Below are 19383 nucleotides of genomic sequence, written 5' to 3' on the forward strand. Positions count from 1 at the left end.
TCCCCTCCATTTTCCACCAGCAGGCCGTTTTGTTTTTTTCTCTCCCTCGGATAACATGAAAACACAGCAAAGGATATCCCGTCACTGAGTTTGTTTCCTCTAACAAAAACAAAAGGAAATGCCCTGCCTCAGACTCCTGGAATTTCAGGGAGGCAGGGCCATGCCTAGAGGGAGGAAGACCACCTAGCTGAGGGCCAGGTGACAGGCCAAAAGTCTCAGCCACACAGTGGGTCCATTTCTGCCAACCTCAGGCATAAGGCCTGGCACAAAAACACTGTTAAATAAAAAAATATATTTTTTTAATGTTAGAAAAAAGAGAGAGAAAGAAAGTGGTGAGGGAAAAGAGAGAGAGACTGAGACAGAGAAGGAGGGAAGAAAGTGGGGGGGGAGCCATATGCAGATGAGCAGGAAAGCTAGCAAACTAGCACTGCTGGGGTAAAAAGTGTCCCTTGGAATCTTGACTTCTCCACTTACCAGCCATGTGACTAAAGGCAAATCAACCTCTCTGTGCTCTGCCTCCTCGACAGTAAAATAAAGACCCTAATGGTACTGCCTTTAAGGCTTGTTCCAAGAATCAAATGAGGTAATACATCGAAAGCAGGCAACAGAGTACCTGGTGCACAGGGAGGGCTCAGTGAAATCAGTGTTTGTTATTATTGATTCTCATGAGCTGGAGTCAAGATGCTGATCCTTCATTTCACCAGAAACTCAAGGTCACCACGACAACAGAGCACAGTGAGGCAGAGAGAGCAGGGTTCAAACCCCAACGTCACTACCTACTTAACCACCCCAGAGCAGTAGCTTCTTCAGCTATCAAAGAAGGACCGTTTTAGAGTACTTGTTTGGTGGTGATGAAATTGGGTGAAATAAAGCACATGAAGTGACCCGAGCAGGCTTGGCTTATGACCAGTTTCACTAAGCGCCAGTTCTGAGGGCAGTTACCTCCACCACGGAAAGGCAATGCAGTCTCTCCAGGGAAAGGGTGGGCTGGGAAGGAATGACGGGTGGAGCTCTACGAGACATTTAACCAAGCCCCAAATCTCTGACCGTTGTTTCTCAGGCTTTCAGGGGAGCCCAGGTGGCCCCATGCCTACCTCCATGGTGTAAATGCCTCGGCAGATACAGCACAGCATGAAGAAGCAGACACGATCTCATCCTGACTGGCCCCTCTCAACCTTTTAAGTTTTGTATGCAGCCAGGCCCTCAGGGACTCACTCACAACACCAAGGGCCACACAGACATGGAAGCCGAGGAGGAAAGCCTGACCTCATGGTCTTCCTCCAAGATGGGGTCCACACAACACCTCCTCAGGGAGGCTGGTCCCCTGATGAGCCTCATCAAGGCAGTGAGGGCCATTCCCTGCGTCCTGGGTACCTCCAAACTGGCCCTACCACAGCAGGGAGGACCCAGGTGCTTAGCCATCTGTCTCCAGGCTTATATCACATGCTCCTTGGTGACAGAGTCCGTGTGCTCACAGTGTCCGTACCTCTGCTGGCACAGGGGAGCAATTTTCTAAGGCTTTTACCTTTATTAATGCATTTAATCCTCACACCAACCCTCTGAGACTGTGCGCTAATATTATGCCCATATTACAGATGAAGACACTGAAGCACAGAAAGGTTAAGTAACTTGCTTGGTGTCTCGCAGCTAGAAAATGCTGGAGCCAGGATTTGAAGGCAGTTGTGACCACCCCACAGAATGGGTATAATTAAGAAAACTGATCCTTGAGGCAAGCTATTGGTAAGGGTGTCAGAGAGGCTGCGGTAAAAGGGAGGGAACACAAATCAGAGGCTGACACAGTGAGTCTTCCCTGGCCAGAGCTCATAGAAACCCATGGCCTCACTTTGCTGGGGAAACGACACCCTGCAGGGGGACGGGGCTAGAGGAAGAGCACTCTGTGCATCAGTAGGGAGGCTAAGGCGTGGGCTCAGGCTTCCATCTGCACTCAACTCCTGCCTCCCCACTACTTCTACTCCCTCCTTTGAACCTGCACATCTTCACGCTGGCCACCTGCCCTCCCCCTGTAAAGTAGCTTTACAGGAAGCAATGGTGAAGCCAGGTTCTACACAGTCCTCTGGGGAGTCTATCTGCTGCTCCTGCCTTAAGAATACAGAGTTGTATACACTACCACTGTGTTAGACCGAAGCTGCAAAGATCAACACCCAGCCAGGCAATGAGGATCCAGAGTGGAACATCTTCTAATTATTCAAGTTTGTAAACACTTTGCACTTTACGGGGGCAGGGTGGGGGGAGGTACTACTCAGCAAATAGGCAAATACATGCTAAAAAGGGAAGAAAAAGCTGGTTCCAGTCATACACCTACAGCGTTGTGGGGGTTTTTTGCAGGGGAGGAGAGGGTGGATATTGGTTTTGTCTTAGTGGCTAAATTCACTTTCTGGCATTTCTGGAAGTCATAAGTCCCAAACTGGTCTCCCTGGACTGAAATAAAGGCGTCAACAGGGCTGTGTTCCTTCTGAAGGCTCTAAGGGAGAATAAGTTTCCTCGCTTTTCTTGCTTCTAGAGTCCACCCACATTTCTTGGTTCATGGCTCCCCTGTCTTCAGAGATGGAAACATCAAATTGAGCCTGTGCTGGGTCTCATCTCTCTGGTTCTCCTTATTCCCCTCCCCCTTCCACTTTAGCAAGCCACTGTGACTACCCCCCCCCAATAATCTGAGGTAATCTCCCCATCACACGTTCTGCTGATCAGCAACATTAATTCCATCTGCAAAATTAATTCCTCTTTGACAGTTAACCTAACATAGTCACAGGTTCCAGAAATTAAGACATGAACATTGGGAGGGGGGTTATTACTCTGCCTACCACACTATAGGATTAATAGTTATTGATTAGGGGTGCCTGGGTGGTGCAGCTGGTTGAGCACCGGGCTCTTGGTTTTGGCTCAGGTTGTGATCTCAGGGTCGTGAGCTCAAGCTGCACATCGGGCTCTGTACTCAATGCAAAGTCCGCTTAAAACACTCTCTCCCTCTGCCCTTCTCCCCTGCTCTCTAAAATAAATAAATCTCTGTTTAAAGTTATAGATTAGAACCTAATGTAAGATTTTTTTTTAAGACTTTATTTATTTATTTGACAGACAGAGATCACAAGTAGGCAGAGAGGCAGGCAGAGAGAGGGGGGGAGGCAGGCTCCGCGCCCATCAGAAAGCCTCATGCGGGGCTTGATCCCAGGACCTTGAGATCATGACCTGAGCCAAAGGCAGAGGCTTTAACCCACTGAGCCACCCAGGCACCTCCTAATGCAAGATTTTTAAAAATTATCTACCCCCTGCATATTTTTAGGTTGACATCTAGCATTTTTCATAATTGCAAAAGGTGTAATTTTTTTGGATCTTGTAAATTTCAATATTTACATCACTTTTTTAAAGTATCGAGGGGAACATGAATATGACGGCGATGGTATAACCATCATCTATTTAACGTGTTTCTTCAACACACATACTATACTCCTTTCATACCAAATTACTCTGCACTCACTGTTAGTGCCCAAAAGTTATCCCACTGTTTCAATTCTGCTACTAGACCTGAGATGTGCGTGCTCTGCTGCCCACTCCATTCTGGATGAAAAAGACCAGAAACAAAAGGGGCAGACTATGTGTTTTACAGTGTATAAAATATAATTCCATTTTTAAAAGAGCAAGGGACTATTAGATTAGATCACTGAATAATCCAAGTCCAGAGGCCAGAGACAAAAAGGCAGGCTCTATCGAGAGGCAGGCTCTGCAGGACGGAATGCAGGGCACCTCCCACCCCCCCCCCCAACCTGCCTGCACCATGTACCCTTCGCCCTCACGGTACTCTGCAGCACACCAAGCTAACTCCCCCCACCTGTGCTGGCCGCAGCTTAAATCCTATCTCCCAAAAGAGCCCTTTCCAGATCCTCTCATCCATCCATCCAGACTGAGTCCCCTCGATATTAAATATCCTGTTTCCTTCCTTCTAAGGACTTATGACAATTTGTGCACAGACACTTCCTGTGTGCTTATGTGATGAGCATGTGTCTTCACCCCTAGACCACAAACTGCATGACAGCAGGCGATGGAGTTGCCACAGCTCCTGTCACAATCACTGTGCCCCACAAAGTAGCCGGCATATAACTGGCACTCAAACACTTGGGTTGAATTGGATGAGTGAATGAATGAATGAGGACCAACTCAGCCACCCAAATACCTTATCCTGGTAAAGGAAGTGGTGTTCTCGAGAAGGGGAAGAGGTTAGTCACTGGAGAGGTATGTGCCTCACAAAAAATCAGGTGGAATTTTGTAAAAGAAAAATCCTTTGTATCACCTGCAACTTCCAGCACTTCATTGAAATAGTAAGGCCCTAACTGATAAGAAATAGTCTGTCCTGGGTCTGGGTTTAGCCCAGGCCTTTGGAGGCCTCCAGAGCGGGCCACACCCTCAACCATCTCCCCTACTGAAGCAGGTCCATGCTGTGTCGTCACGTCGCCACGGTAAAGACGCACGCCTTTGGGTGAAGCCATGTCTTCTCTGGCTCCCCTTTTCAAGGCTCTAGATAGCCAAGGATGAGGACAGGGCCACAAATGGAGGAAAAGGCACATGCTTCACAGCCACACACCCCTGCTGAAGCTCAGACTTGGGGGCTTGGCACCTCCACCGCTGAGCCTGAGCACTCAGAGAAACTCAGCTGACTCATGCTGAAACAGGAAAAATGTTTAAAAACCTCACCATCCAAACTGAAAATCCCTGCAATGAGATGATGACTGGGGAGAAGTGGGGTCACCCATGCTTTGAGTTCTTCCTTCACCCAGAGTTGGAACCAACATGATATAAAAACTTTGTGCTCGGGGCCCAAGCTCCTTCACAGGTATCGTGGCTTTGCAGTTAAGGACATGGGTGCCACAGTCAGGCAGGTGTGACTCTGAGGGTCGGTCACCCACTCACATGCCATGTGACACAGGGCAAGTCACCTAACCTCTCTGGAGATTTAGCGTCCTCTCCAGCTACCCAGTGAGTTGTTGTGAGGGTTCAGTGTAATGTGGCTATAAGACAGTGACCCCGAGTGCGTGATGAGCTATAAGCTGGGACTGAGTTTGAGTTTACCTGGACGTTCTCTTCAGTCACCTCAATTTCCGCCGTATAGATGTAGTCGATCAGCTTATTCAGTGTCCTCCCATCCACGTCCTTGATTTCTATCTTCTTGGCTTTACTCTCAGACATGTCACCTACAGTCCAAAACAAAACCAAACGGACACAAACTTGGTGCTTAACTTTGACAGGGAAAGTTGCCCTGTCTTAGCAACATTAAAGCACCAGGAGGCTGCAGAAGGGATTCGGGCATGGAAGAGTCTTCAAACAGCTGACATCTGGGTCACACCAACTTTGGGTCTATAATCATCTGCAAACCAGTCTGAAGCATTCCCCACTTGATCTGCTGCACATTTCCCTTTGAAGCACATCTGTGTGCAGTAACTCAACCAACATCTCCTGTAAGCTTATATACACAGGGCCAGGAAAAGTAAAATAAGAGATGTGCCTGTCCTCAAGGAGCACATGATCTAGCACTGCAGATACATAAAAATATACGAGATGATAGGAGCTTAATAGAGATATATACAAAGTACCAGTATAACAATATAAAGTAACATTTACTGAGTGTTGTGACTAAGCACTATGCTAAGCACTTGAAAGTGGTGCCTTTTTCAATCTTCACGACCACCACTTGTGAGATTCATTAATATTATCTCCCATTTTATAGATGAAGAAACTGAGGCACAGGAGGGTATACATTTTGCCCACAGTCACACATCTATGAGGGGGCCAGGCTGGGACTGAAACCAGGAAGTAGGACCCTAGAGCCCACACTCATTCTCACTACTGTCTACTAAATCCCACGAAGGCAGAAGATGGAGTAGCCAACCCTGGGAAGCCACCCTAATAGGTGGTCACAGTGAAGCTGGGTATTTCCACAGGCAGCAAAGATGAGGGAGCATGAGCTGGAGGCAGGAACATTAGGTATAAAGGCAAGAAAGTGCCAAAGGATAAAATTGGGGAACAGTGAGAGGGTGGTCCAGGGTGACAGTGACAGGAAGCTGGAGAGGTAGCCAGGGGCCAGACCTTGCAGATCCTGTAAGCCATGCAAATGAGGTTGGACTTTATCTTCAGTGTAGCACCACTGAAAGGTGATAAATAGGGGAACGACATCAACAAATGGGTATTTCTGAATGAAATTTTGGATATATGGTGTAAGTTGGATCAGAGACAGGGAAAACAGTTGGGAGGCCCTGATAATAATCCAACAAAAGAAGGACACAGCCTGTAAACTGGGGCAGCCGTGGCACATGTGCAGTCCTGAGGGCCCTTAGCTCAGCCTGTGCTTTCTAGACAGCACATGGATTTATCTCTAGCCAGGCTCATTCAATAAACACTGCTGATTTGAGAAGGAAGAGACAGGCTCGACATGTGTCTTTGCAGACTGAAATAAAGGGCAACTTGACTGCAAGAAACAGGAATTCAGAAGCCCTTGTATGAGTATGAAAACAGAGCCTGGGTAGTTGTTTTCTCTCTGTGGAATGTGTGCAATGGAGCCAAGAAAATAAAGTACAGTACAGTGTGTGGGCTGCAGACGCCCACCTCCAAGCTGCACAGGCGGACCATGATTCTTCCACCAATCCATAATTCCCACCCTGACACAGTTAGAGATTTGAATGAGTCTGCAACAGGGAGGAAAGGGAGAAAAATCTACTCTGATTCCTGTTCACTCCCTCCACTGCCAGATCGGGTAGACAAGAAACCCTCCGCTCTTTTCTGTCTTCTCTATGATTGCTGGTAGAAGCCAGTGAAAAGGTCTCAGGACAAAGGGCCCTGAGACGGCACAAAGAGGCTAAGAAGAAACAGGAAAGGACAGTGGATTTCTACTGCACCCAGTAGACAGGAGCTCACAATCCCCCTCTTGAGTTTACTCCAAGACACAAGAATAAAAACACACACCCAAGGAAATCAGAAGTTCACTCATCTCTCTAAACAGCTATTAAGAAGTTTATCCATAAGAATCCAGTTGACAATTTTAATGCAAGCGATAATTATAGTAAGTCAATTCTTTGGTTAAGAACTTGGCCTTAGAAAAAAAGACTGAAAAAAGAATCACCTAAACACGAGAACCAAGAGATTCAGAAGCTCTTATGTGAGTGTGAAAACGGAGCCCTGTTTGATTGTTTTCTCTCTGTGGATCTGTACTTGGGAGTCATATTGGTTAATTAATTTTGTGACTTTGGCATAAACAAGTGGAAACTCCTGAAATTATATGAAAATATTAGTATATATGGGCAAAAGTTTTATTTTTCTGGGGGATGAACAATCATTCCTATTAGTCAAATGTACAGCAAACATTAAGACACAGTCTTATAGAGGATGGAACTTCGAGGCATTTTTTTCCCTACTTCTTTAACATGACTTTGAAGTTTCTAGACTTCAATAAGCAAGGGGGGAAATACATGTGAAAGAAAGACCATGGCCTCAAAAACAAAATCTGTTTTAAGAAAGTTCCCTTATAGGAAAGTGGAAACCTTCTTAAGTCACACAGACTTGTCAAATCCAATCTTAAGTATTAATCTTAAGTATCAATCTTAAGTATTAATCCAATCTTAAGTATTTCTTATAGACCAGCAGAAGTTACTGCACCAAACTAAGGCTTCAGCTTAAACAGACTCTGAAAATGGTAGCAGTAATAGCTACTACTACCGGGACCTCTGCAAAGGTTTTACACACATTATTTCACTTGATCCTTGTAACAACTCCAGGAGGTAGATATTATTTCCATTTTACAAATTAAAGAACTGACATTTCAAAAGGTATTTGCATATAGATTGTGAGAGAAAGGGCTGGGATTTGCATCTTGGCCTAACTATAGACCGCATTTCATTTCTCATAAATCCCTGTGTAATATAAACCTCACCCTAACTAATGATCTTGATAAAAGTATTCCCAAACAAGGCTTTGGTCCAAATTCTGAGGACAACTTAGTACATAAGGTCTAGGCAAGCAAGAACCAAGAGGGATGAGATCTTGTCAAGCTTATTTGCCAAAACATCCTCGACACCTAACAAAGTCCTTGGCGTATAACAAACACTTAAAAAATACTTGCTGGAGGAAAAAAAAAAAAGAAGAAGGAAGAAAAGGGGCTTTCTCTTGATATTTCATAATTCCCCGGACTCCAGCAATTCCTGAGGGGCAGAAGTCAACAAAGTCTTGGTCATTCTTGTTCTTTTCCTCACTTCCACTATACTGACAAAATATTTCTAGAAAACAAAACATGAATCCTCTAAGTCCTTCCATCTTCAAGGTCAATCCAAAAGCCCTCTTCCTGTCTTTCCCAGGAGGTCCCGCCCAGAAAGTTGTTTCTGAATTTTCAGAAAATGTCTGTTATTTGCACATCTTTTTAGCCCCCTTACGTTGGTTTGTCATCTGTACCTTGCAGGTACTGTTCTTCCAAAATGAGCATGATCGAGGGCAGATATTTGTTCATTCTTTTGTTTGTTCGTTCATTCATTCATTCATTTACCCACCCATTCATTCATTCAACAAACATGTATCAAACAGTCCCTGTGTGCTAAGTACTGTGCTAGGCCAGAGGACAGCACGATGAGTAAGTTACAGGGAGTTCAGTCCAGTGGAGAGAGAAAAATAAACCAACAATTACAAAGTATGTTAAATACTAGAAAAGAGGGCTCAGCTTAAAGGGTTCTTAAGCAAGGATTCCCGGACCTTAAACTACATGTAAAATGATGAGCACACAAGAGCCCATATTTGCTTTGGGGGCGGGGGCAGAGTCCATTGTTTTCATCAGATTGATTCATAATGTTTAAGAACCACTGGTCTAAAATGAGATCTGGAGAAGGAGTCATAGCTATTCAGAAGAGAGGTATAAGTATAAGGGAAGAATACATATTCCAGGCAAAGAGAGATAAGAAAGAACATGACCTGTTCTAGGCCCCTAGGAAGTTGAGTCTGGCAGAAGCACAGCATGCAAAGGGAGGAATGGGGAGACAAGGCTGAAGGTATAAGCAGGGTCTAGACCACTGGAGAGCCTTGTGAGCCATGTCAAGGAGTTGAGACTTCATGCCGAGAGAAAGCCCCTGACAGATTTGAAGAAGCTAAGGGATACATCAATTGATATTTGGGATGTGATAGCTATAATGCAGAGAACAGGCTGGAGGTGAGGGAACAAAATAGGAGTCAGGACGACTAGTTCAAAGGCTGCTGGTAGGAAATTAGGTGAAAGATGATGGTGGACTGGACTTAAGGACTAGCTGTTAAACTTCTTTAAATCCTCAGGATGTACCTTAGGTCCTTGTACCTAGACATGACTGAGAACCACAAAGAGCCCAGGACAGCAAACAATTCCACACTTCCATCAGGTCAAGTGATGATGGGCGCTCATACCCTGAACCCACGTATTCTTTAAAACTTGGCTCCTTTAACACTATAAGAGGTGTTGTTTTTAATGTATTTGGACAACATGTAGGGACTCACATGGAGTAAAAAATACTCTAGTACACAGGACACATAGTAAAAGGCATAATAAAGAAGACCAAAACTGACTCAGCTATTTGGGTAAAATTAGCTTCCCTGGGGATGGAGGTGCTCCATAGGGAGGAAGCAGGGGCATCTAAAGTATTCCATATTGACAGACAAAGATGGGCAGAGCCCAATGACTGTGCTGAAGGAGTGCTGGACTGTTTGAGTGACAACCCACCCCAGATCTTCTCACAAGCCCTCTCCATACCCTCCTGTGAGCACTCAGACCTGTTTCACATTTATTTCAAGTTACCCTTGGAAGGACATGGTCAAGGAGCAGGGCTAATATCTGGAACACTTGGGCAATATGAACTGAGAGGACAAAAAAAAAATAAAAACACGTTAAGCCTGAGTAAAAAGATTGTAATCACACCACTCAAGTCAGAAGAATGTCACGAGTATTTCCTTTTCATTTTGGCCTTAAACATGCTGATAGAAATGGGCTTAATGAGAGTCAGCTGGGCCTTTTCATGACTAAATTTATGGATTTTGAAGATGAACCTGATCATCAGAACAAAATTTTACAGTGTTACTTTTTTTCGTACCTGTTTACCAAGGTTTAAGCAAAATCAAGGGGCCTGAAAAAATCACAAATCTCATATATTGTCAATGGAAGTACAGGATAGTACAACTATTCTAAGAACTGGATTTCTGGCATGTGTTTCACAAGTCTTCAAAATGTGTACACCCTTATTCTTGTGATCTATGCTAGGATATAATCGTAAGGTAAATAAGATTAAGAAGCAAAGATAACCATTACAGTATCACTTAAAATAGCAAAATATGAGAAAGAATTATCTTTTCTAATCAAAGAGGAAATGGATTTTCAATTAGGATATATATGATGGAATCTTATGAAACCATTAAAATGATGATGTAGATGTGATTTCACTGACATGAAGATGTATTGCTGGTTCAATTAAGCCAATTTCATTGAGCACCTACTACATGGAAGATCAAGCCAGGCAGTGAGGACACAGCACTGAGTTCAGGTACAGTTCTTAACTGACTGACCAGAGCAATCAGATATTGAGGAAGTAATGAGACAAGCGCTAATACTAAAGACAAGCATGAAGTACCATAAGAGTAAATAGCAAAAGAATTTAACCTAACCCAAGGGGATCATGGGAAAGCCAACCTGAGGAAGTGCTGCTTCAGTGGTAATGAAAAATGAATAGGAGTTAGACAGGCAAAGAGGCTGGGGTGGGGAGAACATTCCAGGGCAATGAACAGCAATTTTTTTTTTAAAGTATACACATTACATCAATTGTGTATATACAAGATGAATTTATATTAAAAATTTATTTTGGGGGCACCCAGGTGGCTCAGCTATTTAGGCATCTACCTTCAGCTCAGGTCATGATCTCAGGGTTCTGGGATCAAGCCCCATGTTTGGCTCCCTGCTCAATGGGGGTCCCGCTTCTCCCTCTCCCCCCTGCTCGTGCTCTCTCTCTCACAACCTCTCTCTCTCTCAAATAAATTTTTAAAAATTATTTTATATCTGTATATATTTACAAATATAAATTCTGAAAGGATATAAACTATAATATTATATATATGTTGTATTATATGTAACTTTTTATTTTTATTTTTTGGCTTGTCCATGTTTTTCTCTCTCTTTTTTTTTTCCTGCAATGAACATATGTGAGTAGTATTTAGATGGGTAGATAGATGGGTGGGTGGAGAGACAGGCAGATGGCCGGCTGGCTGGCTGGCTGGCTAGATATCTAGAAGGATTCAAGGATGGACAGGAACCAGTTTCAAGGAAGATGTGAGCTGGGGATCACATTAGACTGTTTTATTCTTTATTATTTTCCTCCCTATAATCACTAGAATCCAAGATCTGCTCCAGAAGCATCTTTTCTATCTATTGATAGAATGACCTTGTTTTTGGGTAGACACTTCCACTACCCCAGAGGCAAGTTTACTAACAACAAGTGGAGCCAATATTACAATTCCAAATAGATTTCCTCTCTCAACACTGGATTTCCAAACCACGCAGGCAAGAGAAAAAGGACTGGCAGAGGTACTTAGTGAAGGTGCAGCTAAATAACTATTGCAAACAAAATGAATTATTTTAAAGACAGACAGATGGATGAGGGAGAGGAGCAAACAAAGAAATAAAAACCTTACTATTAGAGTATGAAACTACACCAAAGAGAATCTAGCTCAAAACTTCCAGGTAGTAAAATCAGCTGGTTTTCTAAACCACCTTTTTTGGGCTACTAATTCCCAGCCCAAGGCTCACTGTGATGTAAGTGTCTTGGTCCACTTGGTAGAGGCACAGGTCCTTTACAAGATGAGCCAACAGGGAGCCCCAGGGGAGGAACTCTCAATAAACAAGAGATAAGTCACTCCCAACTAGAACAACTCTTGCCCAGGAAAGGTCACAAACTATGTATTAGGAAGAGAGTAAGAACCCATTCAGCAAAAATTGGGTGCCTGCACTCACCCATTCTTAGCAAGCTCACATTTTTCAAACTTAACTTATTTACTGTCTCCTAAACACCATGCCCTGTGTGGTTGGCTCTGAGGATTCAACTGTGACAAGACATGGTTCTCAGATGCTCAAAGCTCACCATCAACTGTGGAGACATTTCGTTCACTCACTTAAAAAACATCTGGCTCCTAAACTATGGAAAGAGCCTAGATGTCCATCAACAGATGAATGGATGAAGAACATATGGTATATATATATATATACACACATATATATATCTGTATATATTTATATATATATAGGAATATTATGAAGCCATCAAAAAAAATCTTGCCGTGAAGTGTGTAAACCTGGCGATTCACAGACCAGTACCCCTGGGGATAAAAATACATGTTTATAAAAAAATAAAAAATTAAAAAAAAATAATCTTGCCATTTGCAATGACACGAATGGAACTAGAGGGTATTATGCTACGTGAAATAAGTCAGAGAAAGACAACTATCATATGATCTTTCTGATATGAGGAACTTGAGAAACAAGACAGAGGATCATAGGAGAAGGGAAGAAAAAATAAAACAAGATGAAACCAGAGAGGGAGACAAACCATAAGAGACTCTTAATCTCAGAAAACAAACTGAGGGTTGCTGGGGGGTGGAGGGGGAGGGAGAGGATGGCTGGGTGATGGACAGACATTGGGGAGGGTATGTGCTATGGTGAGTGCTGTGAATTGTGTAAGACTGATGAATCACAGACCTGTACCCCTGGGGAAAATAATACATTATAAGTTAATAAAAAAAAGTCTGGCTCCTACTGTGTACCAGATGTTTAGGGTGTGGTAGTAAACAAATCCAACAACACCGCTGTCTTCACAGAGCTTACAGTCTAGTGAGGAGAGAAAGATAAAGAACACATCGATAACCAACAAAAGGATTTTTAGAGAGGTATAAACGTTATGAAAAAATACACAGTGGGGAACTATGGTGAGAGTCATCAGAGGTGGCCTCTCAGAGGAGACATTGAGCTGTAAACTGCAGGATGAGGAACGCCTGGGTGGCTCAGTCAGTTAAGCCTCTGCCTTCACCTCAGGTCATGATGGCAAGGTCCTGGGATCAAGCCCTATATTGGGCTCCCTGCTCCACAAGGAGTCTGCTTCTCCCTCTGCCCCTCCCCCTGCTTGTGTGTGCTTTCTCTTTCCATCTCTCTCTCTGACAAATAAATAAAATCTCTTAAAAATTTTAAATTTAAAAACAAAAAACCTGCAGCATGAGAAGCAGCTGATATACCAGACCCCAGAGCACGGGCACAGCAGACCCCAGGAAACAGACAAGAACACACAGAGGGATAGTGACCACGCTCAAAAGCAGCACTGGGTACTTGGCAAACGTGGAGAAGGGACACCTGACCCTGTCCGAGGGTCTCACCCAGCCCAGCTGGCCCTTGGACAGCAGTGATTTGTAGAGCAGGGGAGGTGCTGTGAGGTGCTACAGACAGGAAGCTCCACCCACGGGTTTCGAGGAATTCAGTCTCACATGTGAACTAGTTGGACAGGGCTATTTGGCATGCACAAGAAGCATGGCTTCTCTAGAAAGTTGGCAAAGGTGCTGAAACTGAACGCCAGATGGTGAAAATTCCTGTCTTATTCTCCCCTCCAAGCCCCACCATCACTTCTTCCAAATGTCTTCTACACTCCTGTAAAGGCTCAAGGATGTTGGCAGACCTTGCCTGGAGGAATGGCTAAGGAAGGACAAACTAGTCCAGCATGGGGCAAGGTATCAAGAAGCCAAGTTCCACCAATATCCTGGATGATCTAGGGCAAGTTCCTTCCCCTTTCTCAGCCTCAGTTCTTCCCATCTGCAAAATGAAAAGATCAGAGGCATGGGGATGAGCCCAAGAGCCTACATGTCTAAAAGCTCCCCTGCACGATTCTGATGCATGCTGAAGTCTGAGGACTAATAAGCTCCGATTCCACCTCTTCTTCCCTCAGAGCGGGCAAGGGGTTACACACCAGGCTGGTTGCATCAAGTCCTCTGTGATGCAAAACATAGTCTCTGACACACAGAAGCTCCTCCCAGTTCATGTCATGGCATCCTCCTTCCTCCCTCCCCTCATGCCACCCCCCAAAAAGGTTCCCTCAGCGGGGCTGTGGGCCCGTAACTGTGGGTCATTGTTTGCCCCTCACCATACCTGTGAACATCGCACAGAAGTAGGGGCTGCAGGCTGCCAGGACCACACGGTGGGCTTCTATCTCGACATCTTCCGCCACAATCATCACGTCACACAACAGCTGTTTACTGTAAAACACCAGGGAGGGGACAGCATGGGTCACAGCACCAATGCCCAACCCCAGCTACACAAGGGCATTTTTTTTCCTTCCACCCAGATTCCACACTGCCACCATACAAGGCTGTCAGGGACATTTGCCATACTGAGTTAGGCAGGGGGATAAGCTCATTGACTTTCCAAGTCCCTGATGAGCCTGGCGTTCATGCTTTCCTAAGGCACACAGAGAGATCCAACTATCCAGGAGCTGCCACTCCAAGTCTCCTTCCTTTGTTGGCACATCTCTGCTTCTCAACTCTATCTGCTCTGAGACCTGGGACAGCAGCTCAGAGAGCAACAGGGAAAGTCTGGGGCTATGAGTTGGGTGACTGGCTGAATGCCAAGGAGCATGAGCGTGCCGCTGAAGTGTGCCACCAGCGAGAACATTATCAATCCCCCAAGGGATCCAATTCCTATGAAATACTCGTAAGAGGCCAGCCAGGTCTGGAGGCCTCAAGTATTCATCTTCGTACCCAGATTTAACATTATCACCAAGAAGGTTACTCCTGAACAGCTTCAATACCCTGGAGTTACTCCTGAAACTCCAATCTCTGCAATTATTAAGGCTACTGTAACTACCTTTTTACTTCTCATCCCCACTACACTGCGCACTCTGAAAGGGACTTGTTTACTATTAGATCCTAGACACCTGGGTGCAAGCCCAGCATACAAAAAGCCCTAAATTTTTGGTAAATAAATGAATAAATAAATAAACTTTAAAAAGGGATCAATCCACACTCATAGACAGAATGGATATCAGACAACTTTGAAGGATTGGAAGGGTGCCACAAGACTGTTTCGACCCAAGAATTTTTCTTCCACCAGCCTTCCAAGAGTTAATATTAAGTTCTATGTGCTAGGCACTGTTCTAAGCACTTTCTTATACCTAATATTTCATTTATTCCTCTCTAAAACCCCATGAGGTAGCGTTATTATTATGCTCCATATTTCAAAAAAGGAAACTGTGGCCCAGAGAAGTACTTTTCTCAAGGTCATACAAAAAGGGAGTAGTGGAAACAAGATTCAAATGCAGGTAGCTAAACCCCAGATCCCATGTTCCTAACGTCTATGGTAACCAGGTTACCACTAATCCTTCCTTCAGAGTAAAGCACTAAATGTGGGAGGGAAGACAGGACAAACACATGTCAGCTGGCAGTGGCAGTGGTTACCTAGGACGCTACTGGACTCAGAAGTCTGAGTCATGGCCGGGTTCCATGTGACAGCGATGAAATGACCAAATGATGGAAAAGACCAAATGATGGACCAAATAAATGATGGAAAAGAAGCTACCTATTTGTCATCTCTGTGTTGCATATTAAGCGTTTGCCAACTATTCAGACGTTAGCCCAAGATTGCTTATCATAGAATCATAAGGCTTGAAAAGGCTGGAGCTGTAAATGCCAGATGATCTATGAAGTTCAGAGAAGTGGCCCAAAGCCACAGAAGGCTGAGTTCTGCATCTAGTTCTGACTCTGGATATACTACCATAGTGACTCATGACGGGCTGATACTTGGAAAGAGAAAGATAATTATGCCCCATAGGGAAAAGTGAATAGAATAAAGTCCCCAAGAGAGGTTTTCTGGGAAAGGTGAGATCTCTGGGAAGCAAGAGGCAAAACCTGGGGATGAGACTTCACTCAACAGTGGACGGCAGACCCTACATACGAACTTTATCAGAATAAACCAGCTCAACTGGGAAGAGAATTGGCTCTGCCCCTAACCAGCTATGAGAACTTGGACAAACAATCTCACCACGGTATTCTCATCTTTCTTAAAGGGATATCTGCCATGGGTACCAAATAAATTGCAAATGCCACCTGACAATAGGCTAGTTTTTAATCTGGCCTAAATTTATTGTAAAAATGTATCCCCAACATTTGCACTTAACTTTCATCAAAGATTCTAGGGAGACAATGGAGTTCTCTCATCACTATTTAAAAGTATAATTTGTCAACTATACTTCAATTAAAGAAAAAAAAATGACTAACCCCCCCCCAAAAAATACAACTTGTTGTTGTTGTTCTTGTAATCCGTATTTTAATTAGGAAAAGTAAAACAGATGGGTCAGAAATGCTGAGCAAAAGCTGAGCCAGGTGCTGAAAAGGGAAATGTCAGAGTGGCATGTCTTGCAAAAGCCAGAGGAGCTGATAGCTCATGAACAAATGGGAAAGAGACAAGAAGGAATGAGGAATAAAGATGGAGACTCTAGTTAAGCAGATGAATGAGAACGGTTCTGCAGGACTGGAAGTGTATCTGAAGGCTAGAAAAACTGCAACCTAGAAAAGTGACCAAGACAAACTCACCAGAAACTCAATGTAGGCTTTGCTTACGAATGGTAAAGCCCGTCTGTACACTGAAGTGTAACCACTCTTTACGAAAAAGAAAAGCCACAGCCCCAAAGCACTGCATGGCTCAGAAGCATTTCTTTTTTTTTTTTTTTTAAGATTTTATTTATTTATCGGGCGGGGGGGGAGCGAGCACAGGCAAACAGAATGGCAGGCAGAGGGAGAAGCAGGCTCCCTGCTGAGCAAGAAGCCAGATGTGGGACTCGATCCCAGGACGCTGGGATCATGACCTGAGCTGAAGGCAGCTGCTTAACCAACTGAGCCACCCAGGCGTCCCGCTCAGAAGCATTTCTAATTCCGTTGACTGGAAACCCTATAGGATTTTTTTTTTTTTTTTCTGAGCTGTGACATTCTACTCCAAAGGACAATCTCAAGAAACAAAAAGTAGGGCCATACACTTTGGGATAGCTGTAGGAAGGAAGCTCAGGCCCTGGAATGCAAGTAACCAGGGTTCATGTCCAATGGGTATCAGAATTCAGATGAGCTGTAAACAAGATAATGAATAGTGCTAATAGTAAACATTCAGTAAACGTTAACATTTTTCTTTTTTTTTTCCCACAAAACACTTCATTTAAGATTAAATTAGAGCTGCATATTAAACATCTAAGTGGGGTTTATCAAATAGGGAAATGGATATATGAGTCTTAATTTCAAAGGTGGGAGATGGTTAAGAGTTCAGAAGGAAGAGAAAGAACCAGCTAAAGAAATGAGAAAGTAACCACTGAGACAGGAGGGAAACCAAAAAATTATGGTGTCCATTAAGTCAAGTGAAGAGACGGCTACAAAAAAGCAAGGAATAAGCAACTATACCAAATACTGCTGATAAGTAAGAGAAGATTAAGGTGGCAAGCCAGGGCAATGAAGCAACAAAATGAAATAGGACATGAAAATGAAAAACATATAAATTTAAAAGGAAGAAATAAAACTATCTCTACTCATAGATGACATGATTTCATATATAGAAAATCATATAGGGAATCCACCAAAAAATTAATACAAATGAGATTAAGAAGGTTGCAAAATATAATATCAATATACAAAATCAACTATACTTCTATACACATGCAATGAACAAGAAATGATATAAAGAAAAATTCCACTTATAACAGCATCAAATAGAATAAATACTTGAGAATAAACTTAAGGAGGGCAAAACCTATTCTCTAAAATTACTGAACACAGTTGAAAGAAATAAAAGAAGAGGCAACCCTCTCAGGTCCCCTCCCTCTCTGGGAGCTTTGTACTATCACTCAATAAACTTTTCTTTATTGCCCACCAAAACATTTTTTAAAAAGAAAGAGTGAAAGAAATTAAAGAAGACTCAGACCTCCAGTGTTCATGGATTGAAACACTTAAAATTGTTAAGATGGCAATACTCCCCCAAATTGTTCTACAGATTCAACACAATTTCTATCAAACTCCCAGCTGGCTTTTTTGCAGAAATTGACAAGTTGGCCCTAAAACTTATGTGGAAATGCAAGAGATCTGGAATGGACAAACAATCTTGGAAAAGACCAGAGGTGAAAGACTCATGTTTCCCAATTTCAAAACTTACTACAAAACTTACTACAAAGCTATTATTACATAGTGTGTAATAATAGAAGGATAAATATAAAGATCAATAAAATTGAGAATCCAGAAATAAACCCTCATATTTACAATCAATTCATTTTTAAAATATTTTATCATTTATTTTTTAAATGTTTATTATTGATGTGTAACAGATATACAATGTCGTATTAGTCTCAGGAATACAACATAGTGATTCAACAATTCTACACATTATAAAAAAAAATTTTAAAAATAAAAAGAATAATAAATAAATAAATATTTAAAATTTAAAAAAAAAACAATTCTACACATTACACAGGGCTCACCATGATAACTGTAGCTACCATCTATCACCATACAATGTTATTATATTACTGACCTTATTCCCTATACTGTACCTTCCATCTCCATGACTTCTGTACTTCAGAAATGGAAGTCTGTACCTCTTAATTCCCTTTACCTATTTTGTCCATTCCCCACTCCCCTCTTCTCTGGTAACCACCAGTTTATTCCCTGTATTTACAAGCCTATGTCTGTTTGTTTGTTTGTTTGTTTTTAAATTCTCGTTTCTTTTAGATTCCACATATAAGTAAAATCATATGGTATGTGGCTTTCTCTGTCTGACTCATTTCCCTTGACATAATACCTTCTAGTTTTATCCATGTTGTCACAAATGGCATCTCTTTTTTATGGCTGGGTAATGTTCTAGTCTATATACATATACATAATGGGATGCCCACACGCGTGTGCGCATGCACTCACACACACACACACAAGTCTTCTTCATCCATTCATCTATCAATCGACACTTAAGTAGTTTCCCTATCTTGGCTATTATAAATAATGCTGGAATAAACACGGGTGCATGTATCTTTTCCAATTAAGTGTTTTCATTTTCTATAGGTAAATACCCAGTAGTGGAATTCCTGGATTACATGGTATTTCTATTTTTAATGTTTTGAGAAACTTCCACACTGCTTTCCACAGTAGCTGCACTAATTTCTATTTTCACCATTGGTGCATGAGGGTTCCTTTTCTCTATATCCTAACCAACATTTGATATTTCTTCTCTTTTTGGTACTAGCCATTCTGAATGCTAGAAGGTGGTATCTCATTGTGGCTTTGATTTGTGCTTCCTAAAGATTAGTGATGTTGAGCATCTTTTCATGTGTCTGT

The 19383-nt window shown here is 42.9% G+C and overlaps 1 protein-coding gene across 3 annotated transcripts in view; it reads right to left on the reverse strand.

Moving 5' to 3' along the window:
• KLHL3 (kelch like family member 3) overlaps positions 1–19383 on the reverse strand; it is a 112763-nt gene that overhangs the window by 69211 nt on the left and 24169 nt on the right. For 2 of the 3 annotated variants that reach the window (XM_059417625.1, XM_059417624.1), the window contains 2 exons: positions 14177–14283; positions 5080–5201 (listed from right to left, as the gene is read on the reverse strand). In XM_059417625.1, the coding sequence (XP_059273608.1) occupies positions 5080–5201; positions 14177–14283 (229 nt within the window). The remainder of the gene's footprint in view (positions 1–5079; positions 5202–14176; positions 14284–19383) is intronic. The other variant, XM_059417626.1, reaches the window with a different exon arrangement.

Source organism: Mustela nigripes, chromosome 12 (assembly GCF_022355385.1).
Source record: "Mustela nigripes isolate SB6536 chromosome 12, MUSNIG.SB6536, whole genome shotgun sequence".
Lineage (NCBI taxonomy): Eukaryota > Metazoa > Chordata > Mammalia > Carnivora > Mustelidae > Mustela > Mustela nigripes.